Below are 19,837 nucleotides of genomic sequence, written 5' to 3'. Positions count from 1 at the left end.
CCCAAACACAGCCCTTCAGCCAACAACTTGGTCTGTTGATTTCTCAACGTTTCTTCTTAACTGATATCATTATCTCAATGTGTCAAATAATACCGTCAAAGTGATGAATGAAAAATGCTTTTTCCTTTTTTTTTTTTAGTTTCTTACAATAGAGGGAAACATGCCGTATTACAAAGCCACAGCCTTTTAAACCACTTTGCTCCTGAGTGACACTTCTCTTGACTTCAGAAGACTGGACTCTATTTTCAAGGTCTACTTACTCTTTCTGTATATCATGTACTATAAAAACAATTTTATATGTTCATCATTTTCAGAACTATGTATTTTCTCAAATCTTTCTTTTACATATGTGAGAAGAGACAAGATAAGGAGTTTAGATATCCAAGCCATAAAGAACTATACGTAACGAACTACTATATAGAGAATGGATAAACAACAAGGTCCTACTGTATAGCACAGGGAACTATATTCAATATCCTGTGATACACCATAAGGGAAAAGAATATGAAAAGAATGTGTGTGTGTGTGTATATATATGTGTGTGTGTGTGTGTGTGTGTGTGTGTGTGTGTGTATATAGCTGAATCACTTTGCTGTACAGCAGAAATTAACACAACATTGTAAATCAACTCTACTTGAATAAATTTAAAAAAAAAGAACTATATGTAGCCTATCAGGTGATGTTGCTAAGCAGACCACATTTGGTGCTCAAGCAAATGTTTAGTGTGTGAGTGATTCATAAGACATAGTTTCTTTTTACAAGGCATATGTTAAGATACTTTTGAAGAATAGATATAATCTTGAAAAGATAACTCAACATACAAGACAGTAAATAATTTAAAGCTCTAGAGACATTCTGTGCAAAAAGAGACCATGCCGTGTGGCGTGGGAAGGAGATCACGGGGCAGAGAATGATGCTTGGTCTGGACCTTAAAGGAAGGATGGTCTGGCAGACCCGGGGGTTGGGCTCCAAAGTCATTCTCCCCTTCCTCATTGCTTCTAGATCCCTGATTTTGTTGGGACAACCATGTGCATATTCTGGAAAATAAACCATGTCTTACAACAATCCTGCTCTCTGTGCAGCTGATGGAACTAGGGATGGGTTTAGGGTCCTGTTTTGCTAAAATTCTGGGAAATATTTTCTTCCCTTCTGCCCCATTCCCTTTCTTTCTGCTTGGATTCCTGTCCTTTACAGATACGATTCTGAAAGCTGAATCATCCTTTTAGTGAACAGTATGGGTGGCATCACCAAGATGATGAAGATAGCAGAACACAATGATGAACAAGTCTGGGTCACCGGTGACATTGCAGAGCCATTCTGTCCACTCTGGGACTGCTCACCTCCAAATTTTCTGTAATATGAAATAACTATGCATTTATTATTTAATTATTTTGTTGGCTATTCCATCACTGATACAGATGGGCAAGGCATTCCAAGGAGGACAGCAAGAGCTATTAGCATGTTTGGGGGATAATGAACAGACAAATTTGACTGGGCTAGACTTGAGGACTTGATCAAGGGAATAACATTAAGGTCTAGTGAGAAAAAGTATGGGATTCAGAGACCAGAGAGACAGGACATCCAGTCCTGGCTTAGTCATTTACTATCTACGTAACCATGGCAAGTTATTCCACTTGGCTGCATCTAGAGTTCACATCTGTAAAACTGGGATATTTATATATGCCTACCAGTGTTTTTGTGTTAAACACTTATAAATAGTATGTGTTCAATAAATGACATTATTGTTTGAAGAGGAGGCTGAAATACTAGATTGAAGCCAAAATACGGAGGTGTTTGACTGCCAGACTAACAAATTCAAACACAGTTACATTGATAATACAAAATCCTTGAAGTTTTGCCTATTTACCTCAGTTCCTAGTACGTAATACAAAATGTCTAGCTTTCAACAGAATTACCAAAAATCACATAAGAAGAATACAGAAAAATCACATGAAAATCACATGAATAACCCTATATCTATTAAAGAAATCAAAACAGTAATGAATAACCTTCCAAAAAGAAAAAGCACCAACTTCAAATGGTTTTCTGGTTATCCTACCAAACATTTAAAAAAGAAATTATGCCAATTCTCCACAATCCCTTCCAGAAAATAGAAGCAGAGGGACTACTTTGTAACTTATTTTACGAGGCCAGCATTGCTCCAAAACCAAAACCAGATAAAGACATTATAAGAAAGAAAAAATACAGACCAATATCTCTCATGAACAGAGACGCAAAACCCCTCTACAAAATAGTAAATGAAATCCAACAATGTGTAAAAATTATATACCATGACCAAGTGGGATTTATTCCAAGTATACAAGGCTGGTTCAACATTTGAAAAATCAATCAACGTAATCCACCACATCAACAGGCTAAAGAAGAAAAATCATACAATTATATCAATCAATTCAGAAATTGCATTTGACAAAATCCAGCACACATTCATGATAAAAACTCTCAGCAAACTGGGAGGGGGAATTATTTCAACTTGCTGGAGCATCTACAAAACTCTACACAGCAGCATACCTAACGTTGAAAGACATTTCAACATTCTTTCATGTTTTCTCCAGAAATGAACTACAAATATAGTCAACAGGTCTTTGATAAAAGAGCAAAGGCAATTCAGTGGAGAAAGGATTTTCTTTAACAAATGCTTCTGGAATAATTGGATATCCATATACCAAAAAAAAAACCCCTATATACAGACTTTAAACTTTTCACAAAAGTTAACTGAAAACGAATCATAGACTTAAATGTAAAACATAAAACCATGAAACTTTTTTAAAAATTTTTTTTATTTTTATTTTTGGTTGCATTGGGTCTTAGTTGTGGCATGCGGGATCTTTCGTTGTGGCACGAGGGCTCAGTAGTTGCAGCCCTTGGGCTTAGTTGCCCTGCGGCATGTGGGATCTTAGTTCCCTGACTAGGGATCGAACCCGCGTGCCCCGCATTGGAAGGCGGATTCTTAACCACTGGACCACCAGGGAAGTCCCCATAAAACTTTCTGAATAAAACAAAGGAGAAAATCTAGGTGATCTTGGATTTGGTGAGGAATTTTTAGGTACAACCCCAAAATCAGCATCCGTGGGAAAAAAAAGTAAATTTAAAGCAGAGAAATCTAACAAATGTTACCTCAGCCATGTGATCAAGGCCCATAACCACCATAAAAAGTCATGTTGACACTATGGACCATGATATGATGTGATGAAAGTGGCACCTTATCTTTGCAATCTTCCTCCCCCCAAACCCCAGTCTAATCACAAGAAAAACTTCAGACACAGTTTACTTGAGGGACATTGTACACAACACCCAAAGCTCTTAAAACTGCCAAGGACTCCTTAGAACTACTTGTCAGTCTCCTTAAGGCTTTCAAGGTCATCAAAAAAAAAAGGAAAGTCTGAGAAACTGCCACAGCCAACAGGCACCTAAGCAAACATGACAACTAAATGTAATGTGGTGTCCTGGATGGGAGCCTGGAACAGGAAAAGGACATTAAGGCAAAACCAAGGAAATGCAAATAAAGTATAGACTGTAGTTAATAATAATGCATCAATATTGGTCATTAATTGTGACAAGCGTACCATATGATGTTAGATATTAATAAGAGAGGAAATTAGGAGTGGAGTATATGGGGACTCTCTATATAATTGTCTAAATTTTTCTAAAAGAAAAAGTTTATTTAAGAAATATTTACTTAATGTTGCTCAGAAGCTTGGCATTAAGCCTTCCTCAGAGTCTCCAGCCCAAATCAACAAAAAAGCTCGGATCTAAGAGTTTAGGGAACAGGGAAATGCAGCCAGTCGTGGAGAAATAAGCCTGGGAGTTGAAGTATATATATTAAGTTATAAACATAATCAACAGAAAGACTAGAAATAGCATAACTAACAAAACTGGAGAGAAGAGAAAGTAGCAGGTAATGTGAGTTAAATATTTGTCTTCTTAGGGGAATCAAGAAGTACTGTGTAAAGGAGATATGTTTTAAAAAAATTTTTTTAAAGGTTGAAAGGAATACTTCTAGGAAGTGCAGGTGGATTTGGAAGAAGAAAACTTTCACTTTTCACCTGGTACCATCCTGAATTTAGCTGCTAGATGGAGATATTAAGACAACTGCTGTGACGATTGACTGAGATCAGGAACCTAAGGCACATGGTTCACCCAAAGTGTAGCACATGGTAAGTGTCCAGTAAAACCCAGAGAGGACCGTCATCGCAGGCCTCCATAAACACATGCTACAGGAAGAGGGAACAGGGCCTCAGATTCCTCAGGGGCTTGACTCATAAACACAAGGTAACTTAACAAGTGCAGGAAACGACTTAATTGCTCAACAGAAGCTATCACTTCCGCTTTAGTACTGCTTAATGTATAGCATGTTATCATTTTGCAACCCAGTGCTAAGCAGTAATTAGCCGATGTACCAACGTGTCAAATACTTTTACAGGCAACAGACTCCACCTTCACATTTACCTGTGTAACTGAAAACAAATTATGTCTGACAAATGCTTAATTATTTCTGAATTTCATATTAGCACAGTATCAGCATCTTGCAAAATAGATTTTGACGAAGAGCTTGGCCGCAGTAAACCTTTCAAAAGAAAAATACTGACTTTGATGATCTGAGATTTTCAGTTTATGCGGTCATTAATCATGGCAAGTGTTATGTCTCATTACTGCTAGAGAGTTATTTTCTACCTTAAGGGCTATGGAATGTTTATTAGACATAAGTTAAAAAAGAAAATGGTTTCTGCTCATAGATATTCAAATTCTATTAAAAATAATTTCTAAGCCAACGACGATTTTTCCCATTTCTCCATTAAATATAGGAAAGAGTAAGCTTTTAAAAAATCTACCAGGCTGCTCTGCCCAATTTTTCACCCCCTAATATAGTGAGATGATAATAACACCCACAGATAAAAAATCTTTCTCTTTGGTGAGACTGCTACCGAGGATGGGTGTCTCTTGCAATTCTGAACTCCAAGGGACTCCATCCATGTTTCAGGGGGAATCAGTATATGACAGTGCATGGGCTTTTTGAAAAGTTTAACCTTCATTGTGTTGTATATATACCTTGACCACATTATAAGAAAAAGTTCTAAAATTTCTGGAACCCATCGAAGCTCATTTGCAATCACCGCAGCTAATAAATATAGCGAGCATACATTTTACTGGAAGCCGCTCCTACGCCTGCAGGAGTGGCAGCAAAGGAGAAGAAGGATGTCAAAAAGAAGCCAGTTGATGCATGAACCGGAACCTTGGAAAAGCTCAAGAAAAGAGGCACCATCTCTGAAGATGGGGTCACAGAGCTGTTGAGAGTTGGCACAGAAGAAATTACCCTCCGGGCCCTCTTGTCTCCTCCCCGCCTTGCTGAAGACGAAGGCTTTCTTTCTAAAGGGGTTGCATCAGAGAAAGTCTTTCTCCAGAGGCACAGGGAGCACCTGGGGGTGGAAGTCCAGAGTCCTACTGAGAACAGAGGTATTAAATGACAGGCTACATATTGAAAAGGGAATCTGACACCCTCCTCCCCTCACTCAGCTTCCAAAACACTGGCAGCCAGCATTTCCTCTGTGGAGAAACTCATCAACTTAAAAGAAAGACCTAGATGGAATGAGAACTGAGCATCCGCCAATGAAACAGGAGGACCATCCCCAGAGGCCCATCAGTTGACAAGCCCCAGCCATGTGTACAGTTTCCAACCGGCGTGTTTAGTTCCTCACTAAACTGAAAAGACAGCCAAGGATCAGACAGATGAGGATGGTTCTCCATGCAAGACACAGACCAAAGGAAACAGACAAAATTAACTCAGAGGAAACAGTTGATGGGGGAACAAAAGAACATATAAAAATTCTAGAATGAATATTCTCACTGAGGTACAAAGATACTGTGTTCATGAAATGAGGAGACTGCTGTTTAAAAAAAAGAACAGAAACATTCAGAGAACAAGAAAGCACTCTAAAAAATTTAAAATGATGGCAAACAAAATTAAAGAGAAGGGCTGATAGATCAAATTGAGAAAAATTCTAGGAAATTAGATCAAAAATGAAAGAGATGAGAAATAGGAGCGAACTAGAAGATCAATCAGGAAGGTTCAAAAGCTAAGCAACATGCATTCCAGAAACTAGAAGAGAAAAAAATAGAGGGGAAGATATTTTGTAAAAACGAATACAAAACCATTTCTAGAACCAAGGGAATAAATTTCCACATGGAAAGGGTCTACTGAACACCTAGCACAATAAATGGGGGGAAAAATGAATGTATAACAGTTTTTCACTGCGAAATTTCAGAACAATGTGGACCAGAAACAAAAAAGACACTAACAGTTTCCACAATGGAAAAAAAAAATCACATACAAAGGCTCCAAGACTAGAATACTGTAGAACTTCTCCATAGCAAACTGGGGTTGCATGGCAAAGAAGCAACAAGAGAGAATGACTTCTAAACACAGCATCAATCGAGCCTAAGGCTAGAATAAGGATATTTTCAGACATACGAGGTCTTAAAGAGTTTACCTCTTATGCCTTTTTCCCCCTGCAAGCTGCTGGACAATGTGCTTCATCAAAAAATGAATCAACCAAGAAAAAGATAGCATGTGATTTAAGCAAAGAGGATTCCCAGGATGAAAGGAAGTCCCTGGATGACAGCTGTGCAGAAAGCAACTAATCTAGAGGAGGTCAAGACTACACAGGGCTGCAGGAGGGTAAACGGGTAGATTATCCTTCCTGTTTGAGAGGAAGGAAAGGCTTTTCAGTAGTGAGAGACTCCAAGGATGATCCAGTTATAAGTGCGGAGAAAGTGAAGTACATTTTTAAATGAGGCAATTAATTCCAGGGAAAACTACAAATTGCAAAAGAAAGAAAGTGGGGGTGGTTTCCAGGGACTGAGGGGCTGGGGAAACAGGGAGTTACCGTCCAGTATCCAAGAGGACTACGTGCTAGAGACCTGCCCTACAACCCTGCGCCTCCAGTTAACAGCTAAGTGTTATTGAGAGTAGATTTCAGGTGAAGTGTTCTTACTACGAAAAAGGAGGTGGGACAAGAGGAAATTACCAGAGGTGATGGATTTGGTTATTACCTTGAGTGTGGTGATGGTTTCACAGGTATATACACACCTCCAAACTCATCACATTGTATACATTAAAATGTCCAGGGGTTTTTTAATTAATTAATTAATTTATTTATTTGGTTGTGCCAGGTCTTAGTTGTGGCAGGCGGGCTCCTTTAGTTGCGGCTCGCCAGCTCCTTAGTTGCGGCAGGCAGGCTCCTTAGTTGTGGCATGAGAACTCTTAGTTGCATATGGGATCTAGTTCCCTGGCCAAAGATTGAACCCGGGTCCCCTGCATTAGGAGCTCAGAGTCTTAACCACTGCACCACCAGGGAAGTCCGTGCCCAGGTTCTTTTGTCAATACTCTTTTCCTTCTCCTAATGACCACAGCTATCTGCCTGCTGTGTGTGATAAAGCTCTTCGTGTTTGTTTCACAGTTAAGTTTTCAGTACCCAAATGCTTTGATCTTACTTCTCTAGGAAAAAGGAGGAAGCTGAATAACTCCGATGATTATTTCTTGTCTTCATTACATATTTTTACAGCTAGATATGACTTCTAGGAATAAAATAATGTCTGCCCAGCTGCATCTTGGTTGCCCATAATTTCGCAATCCATGTGGAAAACAAGTTGGCTGATGTTGACTCAGCAGCAGGGACGTGTAAGGTGAAGAGCAGACTTGGACTTCAAAGGCCTTGGTTAGAACCTGGCTCTAGCACTTCTCACATGACTCCTTTGACCTTTTCTCAGAGTTTTACAGTCTGTGAAATAAAGCAGCTGGACTGTGATCTTAGAAATCTTTCCAGCCCTAACATTCGATGATCAAAACTTTAAGTCTGGTACATGTTTTTCAAAACTTGGAACCTTGTGTTCCATTGTTTGAGAATTGACTGGGGAAGTTTCATGGGCTCAAAACACAACCAGCACTTTCTTCTGCTCGCACCCTCCTTCTGCCTACATGTAATGTGAATATGGGTGCTGGGTGAGAGGCAGAGTTTGACTGTGTCATTCCATAAAACTTCAATAAGAATGTGAATGGCTTAATTTGGAAGCAAGTGAAATTATCGACATTTTACTGCCGCTGCTACGGTCAGCCTGTTCCTGTCCTCCTTTGCATTTCACCATTCTACTCGGACCTACTGTCTGATTATGACTTTCTTCTCGACTGCCTTCTTAATTCATGTACTGGCCCTGTGATTTACATCTGTAGGCAGAGTCCACGTTATGGCTGTTTTATCAATTTTCTAGTGAAAATTTCACAAAATGGGCTCCACGGAGCACTCATTCCACACAATATCAATCGATGTTTTGAGAAAAACTAAGTTTGAGAAAACATTGGATTAAATCGCTAAGTAGGTTTCTTTATCTGAATGTCTTGAACACTTTCCTGGGCTGATGCTCAGTGAGCATCTCTAAGAAGATACAGTGTGCACAGCTACTCAAACGTGCACAGCCGGGAGGTCCTCTCTTGGACCACCTACCTGGATACGTTCCATGTCATATATTTCAGAACAACTGCTTTAATAAGATACTCTTTTTAAATGCCAAGATTGTCTTTATATTTTTCAATAGAGTGTGACAGACATGGATAGCATGTCAAAAAGTCAAGGAATATTTGTATATTATGCATAAGGGAATCAATAATATGAGTTAAATAATGAATCGTTTTATCAAAAAATCTGACAAGGTTCCCATTTGGGATATAAAGCTGTAGGTAAGGAAGAGGATGAAGTAATCAGACGTGCAAACTTCCTCCTCAGTTCCAAGAACTGGTCTCCTGGTGCCATGTCACTCCATCCTCCACTGTAGCAGCAGAAAAATCTCACAAAATGATGATACATTTTGCTGCCTTTCAACTAGTGATTAGAGTTGGTCAAATTATGAGCTGAGAATAATTCTATCATTTTTAAAACTCTAACCAAAAATAAAATTTTTGATGACAATAAACTTAACCATAGAAATACATAGTTCCAGCTGGAATATCTTGAAACATCACATCAAACGGAAGCAGTGTCACCAACCAGCCCATCGTATGGCTCAGGATAACTTCCATTGCTTAGTAACGGCGGATACTGTACAAGAGGAAATGACTACCCCTGAGACGAGCAGCTGAACCCATTATTCTATGAGAAGTCATACATGTAGTTGTCAGAGGTCACAAAAATATTTTTAAATGGTCCTTAAATGGATAATTACCAACGGGTGGGAAACTAATGTTGTTCTTTTTAAAATCTCTTTCAAATTTCATAAAATGTGAAGACTTGGTGTGTGTGTGTGTGTGTGTGTGTGTGTGTGCGTGTGCAGGAGATGTGGAGGGGGGTGGCAGTGGGGAGCTGTGGGTTCTTCCGTAAATGGCATTAAAGAAATCAGAGGAAATGGGAAAAAAGGAAAAGTGCAGAGGTTTTGGCTCAGCACGTAACAAACACAGATGTTCATTTATTGACTAATAAGGTTATTTAGTATTAAAAAGTAACATTTCATAGCAAAAGTGTTATTTTAATTCACCTTATATTCCACATTAGAAGCGAAGCTTTCTTATCTACAGATATGAAACAATAAAAATCTTAATTTATTCTAAACTATTGAGAAGGAATTTGAGGCATTAAACCAACTCTCAGAATGATCTGACCCTAGTCCAGTATACATTTATTAGCCAAAAGATAATCCATGATTGGCTCAACCAAATTAGAACTGTATTGGCAAGAGTCAGGGAGAGACATTAAGTTTAGGATTATACAGCATACATCTTACCTACGCATAATACTTACTAAACATTTTAAAACATTATGTAAAGACTATAGGATCTATTATGTGCACTGGCAATAGCTCTGCATGTATTCCATCTACCACTCAAGGCACTGGAAAATCTAAAAACTGGAGTGCACGTGGGGAAAGTTCTCAAACAGTATCAAGGCTGGAAACATACAGTGAACTTTATGAATGAACCCACCATCTAGATGGGTTTTAGGAAGGGAGGGAATGGTCAGACAATAAACAAGAGGTTATTCTGACCAAACAAGATCACTTTGAAGAATAAACTGAGGAGTGAACTAATTACTAGAATAACAAGAAGATGGAGCTGTCTTAAGTGAAGAGTTCAAGAAGAAGATCTGATAAAGAGTTAGGCAAAGGAGTCTGAAGAAAAATCACACATAGTCCAGACATGATTTGAAAGATAACCAGAGAGCTTGATAAGCAACTTAAGTAAGAGTGTAATGACGTGTTTCAGATGGGTGGTTAAGAAACCCACGTGGTACACTGAAAGTTTGAGGCTAGAGTCAAGGGCAGTATTTACAGGTTTAAAACACTGTTATTTCACATAAGATTTGGGTTTCTTCTTCTCTGATCTTATAGAAGATACCTCAGGAGATAAAAGATTATTATACATTTCAGTTTAGTCCTTCAATAATTGGATGACTGTAACGGTGTGTTCCAACCTTAAGATTTACCAAAGCATTAGACGGGTGTAGGATCCTATGATTCCATCTCCTCCACAATTCACCTGCCGAGAGGCACTGGACCATTGTCTCTTGAAAACCTAGATTAGACGAGATTTCATATCTTTGGAAGAATGAAATAATTGATTCAGGCAAGGATGATCTCTGGATGCTAAGGCCATCAGGTAAAAGTTTTTAGGGAAGATGATAATTTGCACGGTGCCAAAGTATCACCCCACAGATCACTTGCTAATTGCACAGGGGAAATGGTGAGACTTGGAGGTCACCCTCTTAACTGAGTGATGGGTCAGTATTTCTAATGGTGGGGCAACATTCCATTCATGTCTCATGTGATGCAATTCCAAATGCATGGCATCATCTAAGACAACCTCTTGCCCCAAATCTGAATCCAACCACACTTCTAAACCTAATTTTCAGTTTACAGGAAATACAAGTGATAGAATAACATTCAACACCACCATTTGCCTGAAAATCATACAAATCCAGAATGTGGGACATTGTCCAAAGTAACTGGCCTGCTTCAAGTCAATGTCACAGGGAAAATAAGGTGGGGTGACTGTTCCAGAATAAAGAGAATAAAATACACAACCACCAAATGCAACGTGTGAAGCTTAACTGGATCCTGGTTTGTGCTTTGTGTTTTAAACTCTAAAAGATATTTGGGGAACAAATAGAAAAATCTGTATAGACTGCTTATTAAATAATATCACAAAAGTATTTTTGAATGGTCTTAGATATAGTAATGATATTTTAGTTAGAGTAAGTCCCTTATGCTTAGGGGAGAGAGAGAAAAACAGATATAACAAAAGGTTGACTGCTGACAACTCTAAGTGGTTAGCGTACTAGTGATCACTATAGGGTTCTATCAACTTTTCTGTATTATTTTAAAACTTCATGAAAAAAGCTTGAAAAATCTTTTAACATACTAATCTGTGTTCACCTAGTAATCCTAATTCTACCTTCTGTCTCTCGGCTCCGGTGACCACACGTGCCCCAATTTCCATGCCTGTCCCACCTCCCTCGCTCTGGCTGCTCCTAGGCAGTCCCTTTGCTGGATCCTCTGCTGATCCTTCAAAGTTACAGCTTCAGAGCTCAACCTTGGCCCTCTGCTCCCTCTCTCCATTTCTCTATTCCCTTAGCTTCAGTTGCTATTGAATGCCAAAGACTCCCAAATGTAAGTCTTCAGGCCAGACCGCTGATCTGGGGCAAATGAATCTGAACATTGAAAGAAACTTTCGTGCCTAAACCATCACACTTCACGGGCAAACCAAGGTCTGAAATGACTTACTAACAGCCTATTCTTTTCTCTTATGAAATTTAAAGGGAAAATGTTAATATGTTGCAAATCTATAAACTTCTGATTAATTAAAATGCTTATACAGAGTAATCGTTCCATGTAATTGAATGTTTAATTAAATCAAGGTTCAACCACTTTTACAGATATATTAGCACCTACTCCTACTTAGTATACAAAATATTCAGGACATAATTTTTTTTTAATTTCTATTAAAGCACCTTCATGTCAGAACCATAGAGATTATCTGTACACTGAGTATACTTAGATTTGGATTATAACACAGATTTAAATGCTACAAGCAACCGAGCTGAATCTGTATTGTCTCCAGGACTCACTTGGAATTTACACCAATTTTAACATTTAGTTACCTGCATTATTACTACTACTACTACTACTATTCTTATTCTCTTTCTTCTCTTTCACACAAACCTAAACTTGAAGGGAAGACCCAATATTCTAGCATCTCACAGAGGAGTAAAATTCATAAAAGATCTGAGGCAAAGAGAAGTAGACATCTAACACAGGGGTAAAGAGGTGGAAAACATACAAGACTCAAGTTCGAGAGCAAACGGTTAAACTTTTTCAGGGATCTTACTTTTAACCAAACTGCTCATTGGTTTTGAGGAAGGTTCTGGAATAATTTGTGGTGCTTCTGCAGTGTTTCAAAAGAATTAGGGCAAGTATTTATTATTACCAAGAAGACTGAAAAGAGAACAATTCCCCAAAAATGCAGAAACATGCAGAACCGTAATTTGCCTCCAATATACTCTTTCAAGTTAACTAATTTCCATCTCTTCTACACCCCAGGACTCACAGGGCTCGTATTTATAATGACTGTCAGTTTGCCTATCAATACAGCATTACTTTGGTTTCCACATCTACCTGGTTGGCAGATTAAGAAATTTCTTCAAACTCAGGGTGTCTTGGAAGCCTAGTATCTCTTTACAATCAGGCAAATGCACATCACTTGAGGGTCTCTCAGCAGATAAACATGAGTTCACACCTTAGGTTATGACTAGCACAGGTAACTGTTTTCCTTAACAGGTCTTTCCTCATTTATGTAGATTTCAGGAGTGAATGAAACCATTACTCTCAATTAACATATGGTGCCAATTCACTAATTATCATAAGCATAAAACTGCTACATAGTCCCAAATTATTGCTACTTTGCCTAACACTGGTCATGTTTAATTATCAGGTAATTTTTTTAAACTTGCCCAGATCACACAAGATTAGTGAATTCCTAACTAAATTGGATTCTATTTTGCTGAGTAGCTCGGCAAAATCTGGAAAACAAATCAAACAAATTAAAAGCAAAAATTTTTATTATAAAGACAATGTTTTTATTTCATCTTTCCTATTTTTTCCTTTTTTTCTTTAAAAAAAAGGTATGAAGGCCTTTTAGAAGTAGGATGGAGAAAATCAGCTTTGTCAGAAACTTCTGGAATCTTCATATGACAAAGGGATTAGCTTAACCAATGTTTTCGAAAGCTCACGTTTGCAGTTATCTAATGTTAAAAGCAGTCCAAAATAAAATTGAATTTCAACCATCAGTCAGAGAAATCAAACTTCTGGCTTGGAAATAATAACAATTTAATGGACAAACAAAACATCACCACAATAAATAAGACTGAAGCACTGTCCTTTTTTCATTCAACAGCACGAAGAGTTTTTTGTTGTCATACATTTAAAACTCTTTAACACCGAATTAACTTACTGGCAACTAAAAAAAAAAAAAAGACTATCACGATACAAAGAGAGACACAAATTTAGCACTGCAGACGTTATACAAAGAAGCAAAATGCATAGTACCCATGTCCAGAGCTTTCTAGAAATCTCATCCTATGATAAGTCACCAATTTATTTGATGTTACATTTCAGGCAACATGAACATTTTTTAAAAACCTTATAAATATATAAATCTGGACCACAAAACATCTCCTAAACATTATATTTACTCTAAGTACAAATGGATATTTGGAAATTGCATTCACAATGCTATCTAAACTAGATTTCGTGAAATTATAAGTGTATTTAGCTGTATTGGGGCTTAAATTCATTGGGCCACATCCCACATATACTTTCCTGTCATACCTAGCCTGGGCATACATATTCTCAAAGTTAATAGTTACAGAATTAAAGTCAAACTACTATTCTAGAAATAAGTGTCATTTTTTTTTACTGAATAAAAGAGATTGGAACTGGTTCACTGTATTTCAAGCAACAAATGTTTCATCACAAACAAGTTAAAGTAGTCTTAGTAATGCCCCTTTCTAAGAGTTATAAATATTTAAATGTTTATCATCAGTAATGAGTTTTAGACTAAAAAGCTTTTTTTTTTTTTTGCCTACTTTCTGTGGGCATTCTATTCCCTCAAACCTAAAATGTGCTAACCAATGTCTTCTCATAAATATATACATTCAACTTCCCCTACATCATGAAAAGAAGTTCATTAACTCAAGTCACATAGCTTATGCTTTTATTTGAAATCGATTGCATAAGAACTTGAATCCATTCTAAAAGGGACTTAACAGGGATGGCAATAGTCACATTGCACTCTGCCCCTCCATCCTACTTCCTTGAAGGATCTTTTCGATTCAGGGTATCAACTTGGCATGATGTTTCTTGCCCATCCTTCTCCCTGACCTACTGCAACACAGTCTGGCACATAAGCCTAAACCATAGTATTTTGGTACAGCTCAGTAAAGCACAGCAAAATACTTAGGTTCTCAGCACATCAAACCATGAGCCTGAACAGCTCCTGAATTGTTTCTGGGTTTCCACTGCCGCAATTTACCCCAAATTGTTATGGGATTAAGTTGAGTCCGTAATAGAATTTAAAATACAATGGGAAAAAAACAAAATCCACATAAAGTTATGGCAACTAATTTGAACGGAACCTCACTCAGGATAAGGAATGGGGCTGACTGAACAACGTGGTTTAAAAAAAAGAAACTAAACGAAAATGCTTTAAGGAAAAGCTCAAATCAGATCTCTGAACGATAACTGCTCTGAGAGAATTTCAGAGAAGGCTGGAGAGTGGAAAATAAATGTGGAGGAAAGCGCGTGTCTCAAAAACAAGCGGCCACATTCCGCCTTGAAGTTTACTCTGATGCAAATTCCTCAATGTTTTTAATTCTCTTTAGTGATGCGGCAAAACAGGTACATAACTGAAACCACACAAGAGGCGAGGGTCCTCTTGGCAAGGAGCATGCGCAGAGGGAACCAGCATCCGGGCTGAAGAGGATCCACAGAAGCGCCAACAATGGGGCAGGGGCAGGGGATGAGCACTGAGCCAACAGGTGTGTCTCGGGGCTGCTCTCCTCTTGGACCACCCTCCATCCCCGGCTAAGATTATGAGAAGAGGAATCAGTTCATGCCTAACTGTCCACAAAGACCCCTACGGCAGCATAACACGCCTGGCCCTGGCGTCTGTCTAGCAGCTCTGAGCAGAACCTGCCCTTTCTCTGGGAAGACTCAGAAGGGCTCTAGGAAGGCTTAGCTGATCCCTTTTTCTTTTTTGCTAACACATAAGCAGCAACGAACGTTTTTATTTCCAGCACACAGAGGAACCAACTGAGTCAACATTTTGATGGAAAACGGACCACGAATATGTGCCCAGTGGCTTTGTTCACGCCATGGGCACCGATCACAGAGAATGCGCGAGAAAAGATGGGCTAAATGACCTCACTTGAAACGTGGCAACGTGTGTCAAATTCTGAGCGTGCGTCTCGGTTAAGAGGACGGTGCCAAACAGTCTAGGAATTCGTGACAGACGCACTGGCAGAAGCCATATACCATCAGGATGACGAGGCTGGAAGGGACGAGGCTGACGAAGACCACCCCGAGGGTGACCTTCTTGGATACCAGTAAGTAGATGCCCAAGGGCAAGGAGCTGAAGTACAGCAAACCTAGCAACCATACCAACACCCGGATGGACGTCTGAAAGAGCAGGGACGTGCAGTTCCACACGGTCCAGTTGTGCGACATGGTGGTCGCGGAGTCGAAGCTGGAGGGCCTGTAGAACTCGACCACGGGCGTGGAGCTGAGCGACGGTGAGCTCTCCCTCTGCACCTCCATGATCGTGATGACCAGGCAGTTGGAGGACGCGTGGGAAGGGCTGACCAGCGAGGCCAGCCGCTTGGGGGTCAGCAGCAGCTCCGTGGGGTTCTCGGGCAGGCACTTTTTGCCTTTGCCACCACAAGTCAAGTTCACGAGGATGTTGCTGTCATCGGGCAGGCTGCCGACTTCGTCATCCGGCAGGCACGTCTCGAACCTGCAGAAAGGGCAGACGATGACGCCGCGCGGGGAGTCCCCGAAGTCTATGATCTTGTAGAGGCATTTGGCACACACCCTGTGACAGCACTCCAGCACTTTGGGTTTCCTCTGTCTCAGGTTGTACCGGTTGTAACAGATCTTACACTCCAGCTCGTCCGAGACCTGAGACTCAGCGGCATCCTCTGGCGGCTGACTGGCCATCCTGAATTCTGTACGTCCAGTCTTGGGCCAGATGGGTCTCCTTGAAGGACGACTTCGATGAAGCTGTCTCTCCGAATATCACATCATTCGAATCAGGCAGAGATGCAAATGGGCAGGAAGAGGAGGGACAGAAATCTTCCAGGCATTTTTTTCAGCTGCTACTTATCTCTCTGTGTCTCAAACGCATACTTACAAAGGCCACATGAAGGGTCTGCAAAGGAAAAGAAATTCTAATATTGTGAACAGTTCACTGAAAAGTGCTTTATGGAATTTTCTGAGCTTCAACGATTAGAAGCGGTAGACTTGAAAGGTTAAATCCCCTTCATCTTTTCACACATTTCTGCCTCCAGGATAGGAAAGTGTTATCTCCATGCTCAGCTTTTTCAGTCCACAAATATGATAGTAAAGAAGGAATTAAGAATCGTAGTGGTGTGAAGTACACTCCAGAGCACTGTGGATATGGCTCGATATAGAGATTTTTCCCTCTGAAACTTGTAACAAATGCTGGCCTCTATGAAGATTGAATGGGACACTTACCAGAAATAGATGTTTGCAATTAAACTCCATTCAATATAGACTCACTCATTCAGCGGATCATTGGTATAAGCTCCAATTGTCTAAATACCCTCAATAGTGCTTAGGAACACACAAAAGAAGGGAAATCTTAAGGATGAAGATTTAAAATGTGTTTTCAGAAAGTGCTTTATAAAGGTGAGAGCGCATTTAAGTACAGCAGACGGTTCTCACCTTCCCCGTGTAAAGAAATCTGTTATAAATGCCTTCCTTATCTGACTGATCAATTCAAACTTTTTGTTTCAATACTAGTCTTGCAAACCATGGTTGTATACATACATACACTCAAGGAAGAGTGAAGCATATGACACCTGACATAAGCATTATAACCAAGTCAAGTCTAATTCCCAAGACAAAGAAGTAAACAGAGCACATGTGCAGTTATGTCTCCAAATATGAAGAATCGTGCATGCCTGGCTATCAAGAAGTACTCAAACTTCACCCACTTGCCTACAGAAAGCCTGATACAATCAACAGCCCTTAATGTTGACCCCTAGTTGCTATTACTACTGGCTCTGGACAAATGGCTGAAAGCTGATTTCACTCACGTACACAGTCTGTTCTCAATTATTAGCACTAATGGAAGGGAGCAGCAATATGGGAAATCTCTAAATAATTTTTATTTTGCTTTAATATATGTGATTGGGGCGGTAGTACATTTGTCTTAAATTATGTTTTGCTTGGAAAAATATCAAAATGTAATTGAATTTCTGAGCAGACCCCCAAGCAATAACAGCAGAAGGCTGTCATAACAGTGCTGAGAGGGAGACTGCAACTCTGCTAGAATTTTAAGTTTGTTATGGCTCCTACTGCCTTAAAGAGAAGAGGCAGTGGGTAGGGAAACTTGGATGATTTTTGAAATCATGTATAATTGGTTTGTGAATACATATTATCTTCCTTTTTCATTATGACTTAGTTAATTTTTAAACTGACTTCATATCATATAAGAATGGATAGTATAATGGTTAGCGTGGCAAGATACTCTTGGTGGGAAAAGGAAGTCAATCAATCAATAGAATCTCTGGCATCAGCCAAAAGAATGTAGGTAGAGGTTTTTTTAATAGAGTGACTGTATATGAAGGCATGTATTTCAAAATTGCTACCATAAGCTAATTTCTCTGTATCCACACTTACATGCAAAAAAGAATATATAGACACAAACATCAGCTCTTCTATCCCTTTCCCTTCCACGTGCCCAAGTCCTTGCAAAATGTGACTTTATCTTGCCACAGTTCTACAAAGCTGGCTTTTTATTCTCTTGGGGGATGAACATCTCCAGGATGACAGTCAAGGGACAAGAAGGAGCTCTATCCCTGTCACCACTGCCAGTCCTATAGCTGCCTGCAGAGGATGGTCCCTAGTCCTGGGCAGGTCACTAGTGATCCAATTCCTGGATGGCTCCCATTCCATCAGCTCTCTTGGTAGCCACACACAGACCCAAGGCCCATCCCAAGAGAACACGTTGTACTCTCTCTGCAGCTACCGTCCCACCCAGCCTTGCTGGAGCTGATGGTAACAGTAGAACTCATAGCAGTAACTGCCTCCATTACTGTCAAAAGGACTGATGGGCGTGAAGCTGTGTGAATAAGGAGAAAACAGAATGCAAGCGTATACATAAAGACATCAGGAAAAGAGAGAGTAAAACATTCAGTGAGGATAAGTAAGCACAATGACATCTACAGGCACAGAGAGCCAGAGCATACATCTAGAAACACCCACAAAAGGCTTATGTGTAATGAAACTAGACCCCTACCTTACCTCAGTCACAAAAATTAACTCGAAATGTAGTAAAAACTTCAATGTTTAAGACTGGAAACCACAAAACTCCTAGAAGAAAATATAGGGACAAAGCTCCTTGACATGAGTCTCAGCAATGACTTCATTTTGAATATGACACCTAAAGCACAAGCAACAAAATCAAAAATAAACAAGTGGGACGATATCAAACTAAAAAGCTCTGCACAGTAAAGGGAACATAGACAAAATGACAAGATAACCCATGGGATGGGAAAAAAATATTTTCAAACCACATATCTGATAAGTGGTTAATATCCAATATATATAAAGAACTCGTACAACTTAATAGCAAAAAACCAAATACTCTAATTTAAAAATGGACAGAGAACAGGAATGGACATTCTTCCGAAGAAGATATATGAATGGCCAACAAGTACATGAAAAGGTGCAGAACAGCACTAATCATCAGAGAAATGCAAATCAAAACCACAATAAGATACCACCTCCACACCTGTTAGAATGGCTATGGCCAAAAAGACAAGAGATAACAAATGCTGGAGAGGGTGTGGAGAAAAGGGAACCCTTGCACACTGTCAGTGGGAATGTAACTGGGTGCATCCACTATGGAAAACAGTGTGGGAGTTTCTGCAAAAAATTAAAAATAGAACTACCATATGATCCAGCAATTCCACTTCTGGGAATGTATCCGCAGGAAACAAAAACACTATGTCGAAGAGATATCTGCACCCCCATGTTCATAGCAGCGTTATTTACTACTTACAATAGCCAAGACGTGGAAACGATCTAAGTGTTAAACATGAATAAAGAAGTATATGTGTATATACCAACTTCTTCATACATATGTGATGGAATATTATTCTGCCATAAAAAAGGAAATCTTGCCATCTACAACAACATTGATGGACTGTGAAGGCATTATGCTAAGTGAAATAACTCAGACGGAGAAAGATAAGTACTGTATGATCCCACTTAACATGTGGAAACTTTAAAAGAAAGACTCATAGAAAAAGAGGTCACTTTAGATTTGTGGTTACCCATAGGTGGGGTGGGGGAAGGGGGACTGGTACAAAGGCAGTCAAAAGGTACAAACTTCCAGCTATAAGATAAATAAGTACTAGGAATGTAATGCACAACATGCTGACTGTAGTTTTGACAATGCTGTATGTAGTATACTTGAAAGTTAAGAGAGTAAATCTTAGGAGTTCTCATCAAAGGGAAGAAACATTTTCTTTTTCTT

At 39.4% G+C, this 19,837-nt stretch overlaps 1 protein-coding gene across 2 annotated transcripts in view; it reads right to left on the bottom strand.

The window, feature by feature from the left end:
- Positions 1-13,366: 13,366 nt before the first annotated feature.
- Positions 13,367-19,837, bottom strand: part of RNF182 (ring finger protein 182) — a 58,038-nt gene continuing 51,567 nt past the window's right edge. For both annotated transcript variants that reach the window (XM_067752036.1, XM_067752035.1), the window contains exon 2: positions 13,367-16,480. In XM_067752036.1, coding sequence (XP_067608137.1) covers positions 15,526-16,269 — 744 coding nt within the window. In that variant the 5' untranslated portion in view covers positions 16,270-16,480 and the 3' untranslated portion in view covers positions 13,367-15,525. The remainder of the gene's footprint in view (positions 16,481-19,837) is intronic.

The sequence above is a fragment of the Pseudorca crassidens genome, chromosome 10 (assembly GCF_039906515.1).
Source record: "Pseudorca crassidens isolate mPseCra1 chromosome 10, mPseCra1.hap1, whole genome shotgun sequence".
Taxonomy (NCBI): domain Eukaryota; kingdom Metazoa; phylum Chordata; class Mammalia; order Artiodactyla; family Delphinidae; genus Pseudorca; species Pseudorca crassidens.
Note: the sequence above shows the minus strand (reverse complement) of the source record. Positions and strands in the feature narration are given on the sequence as shown.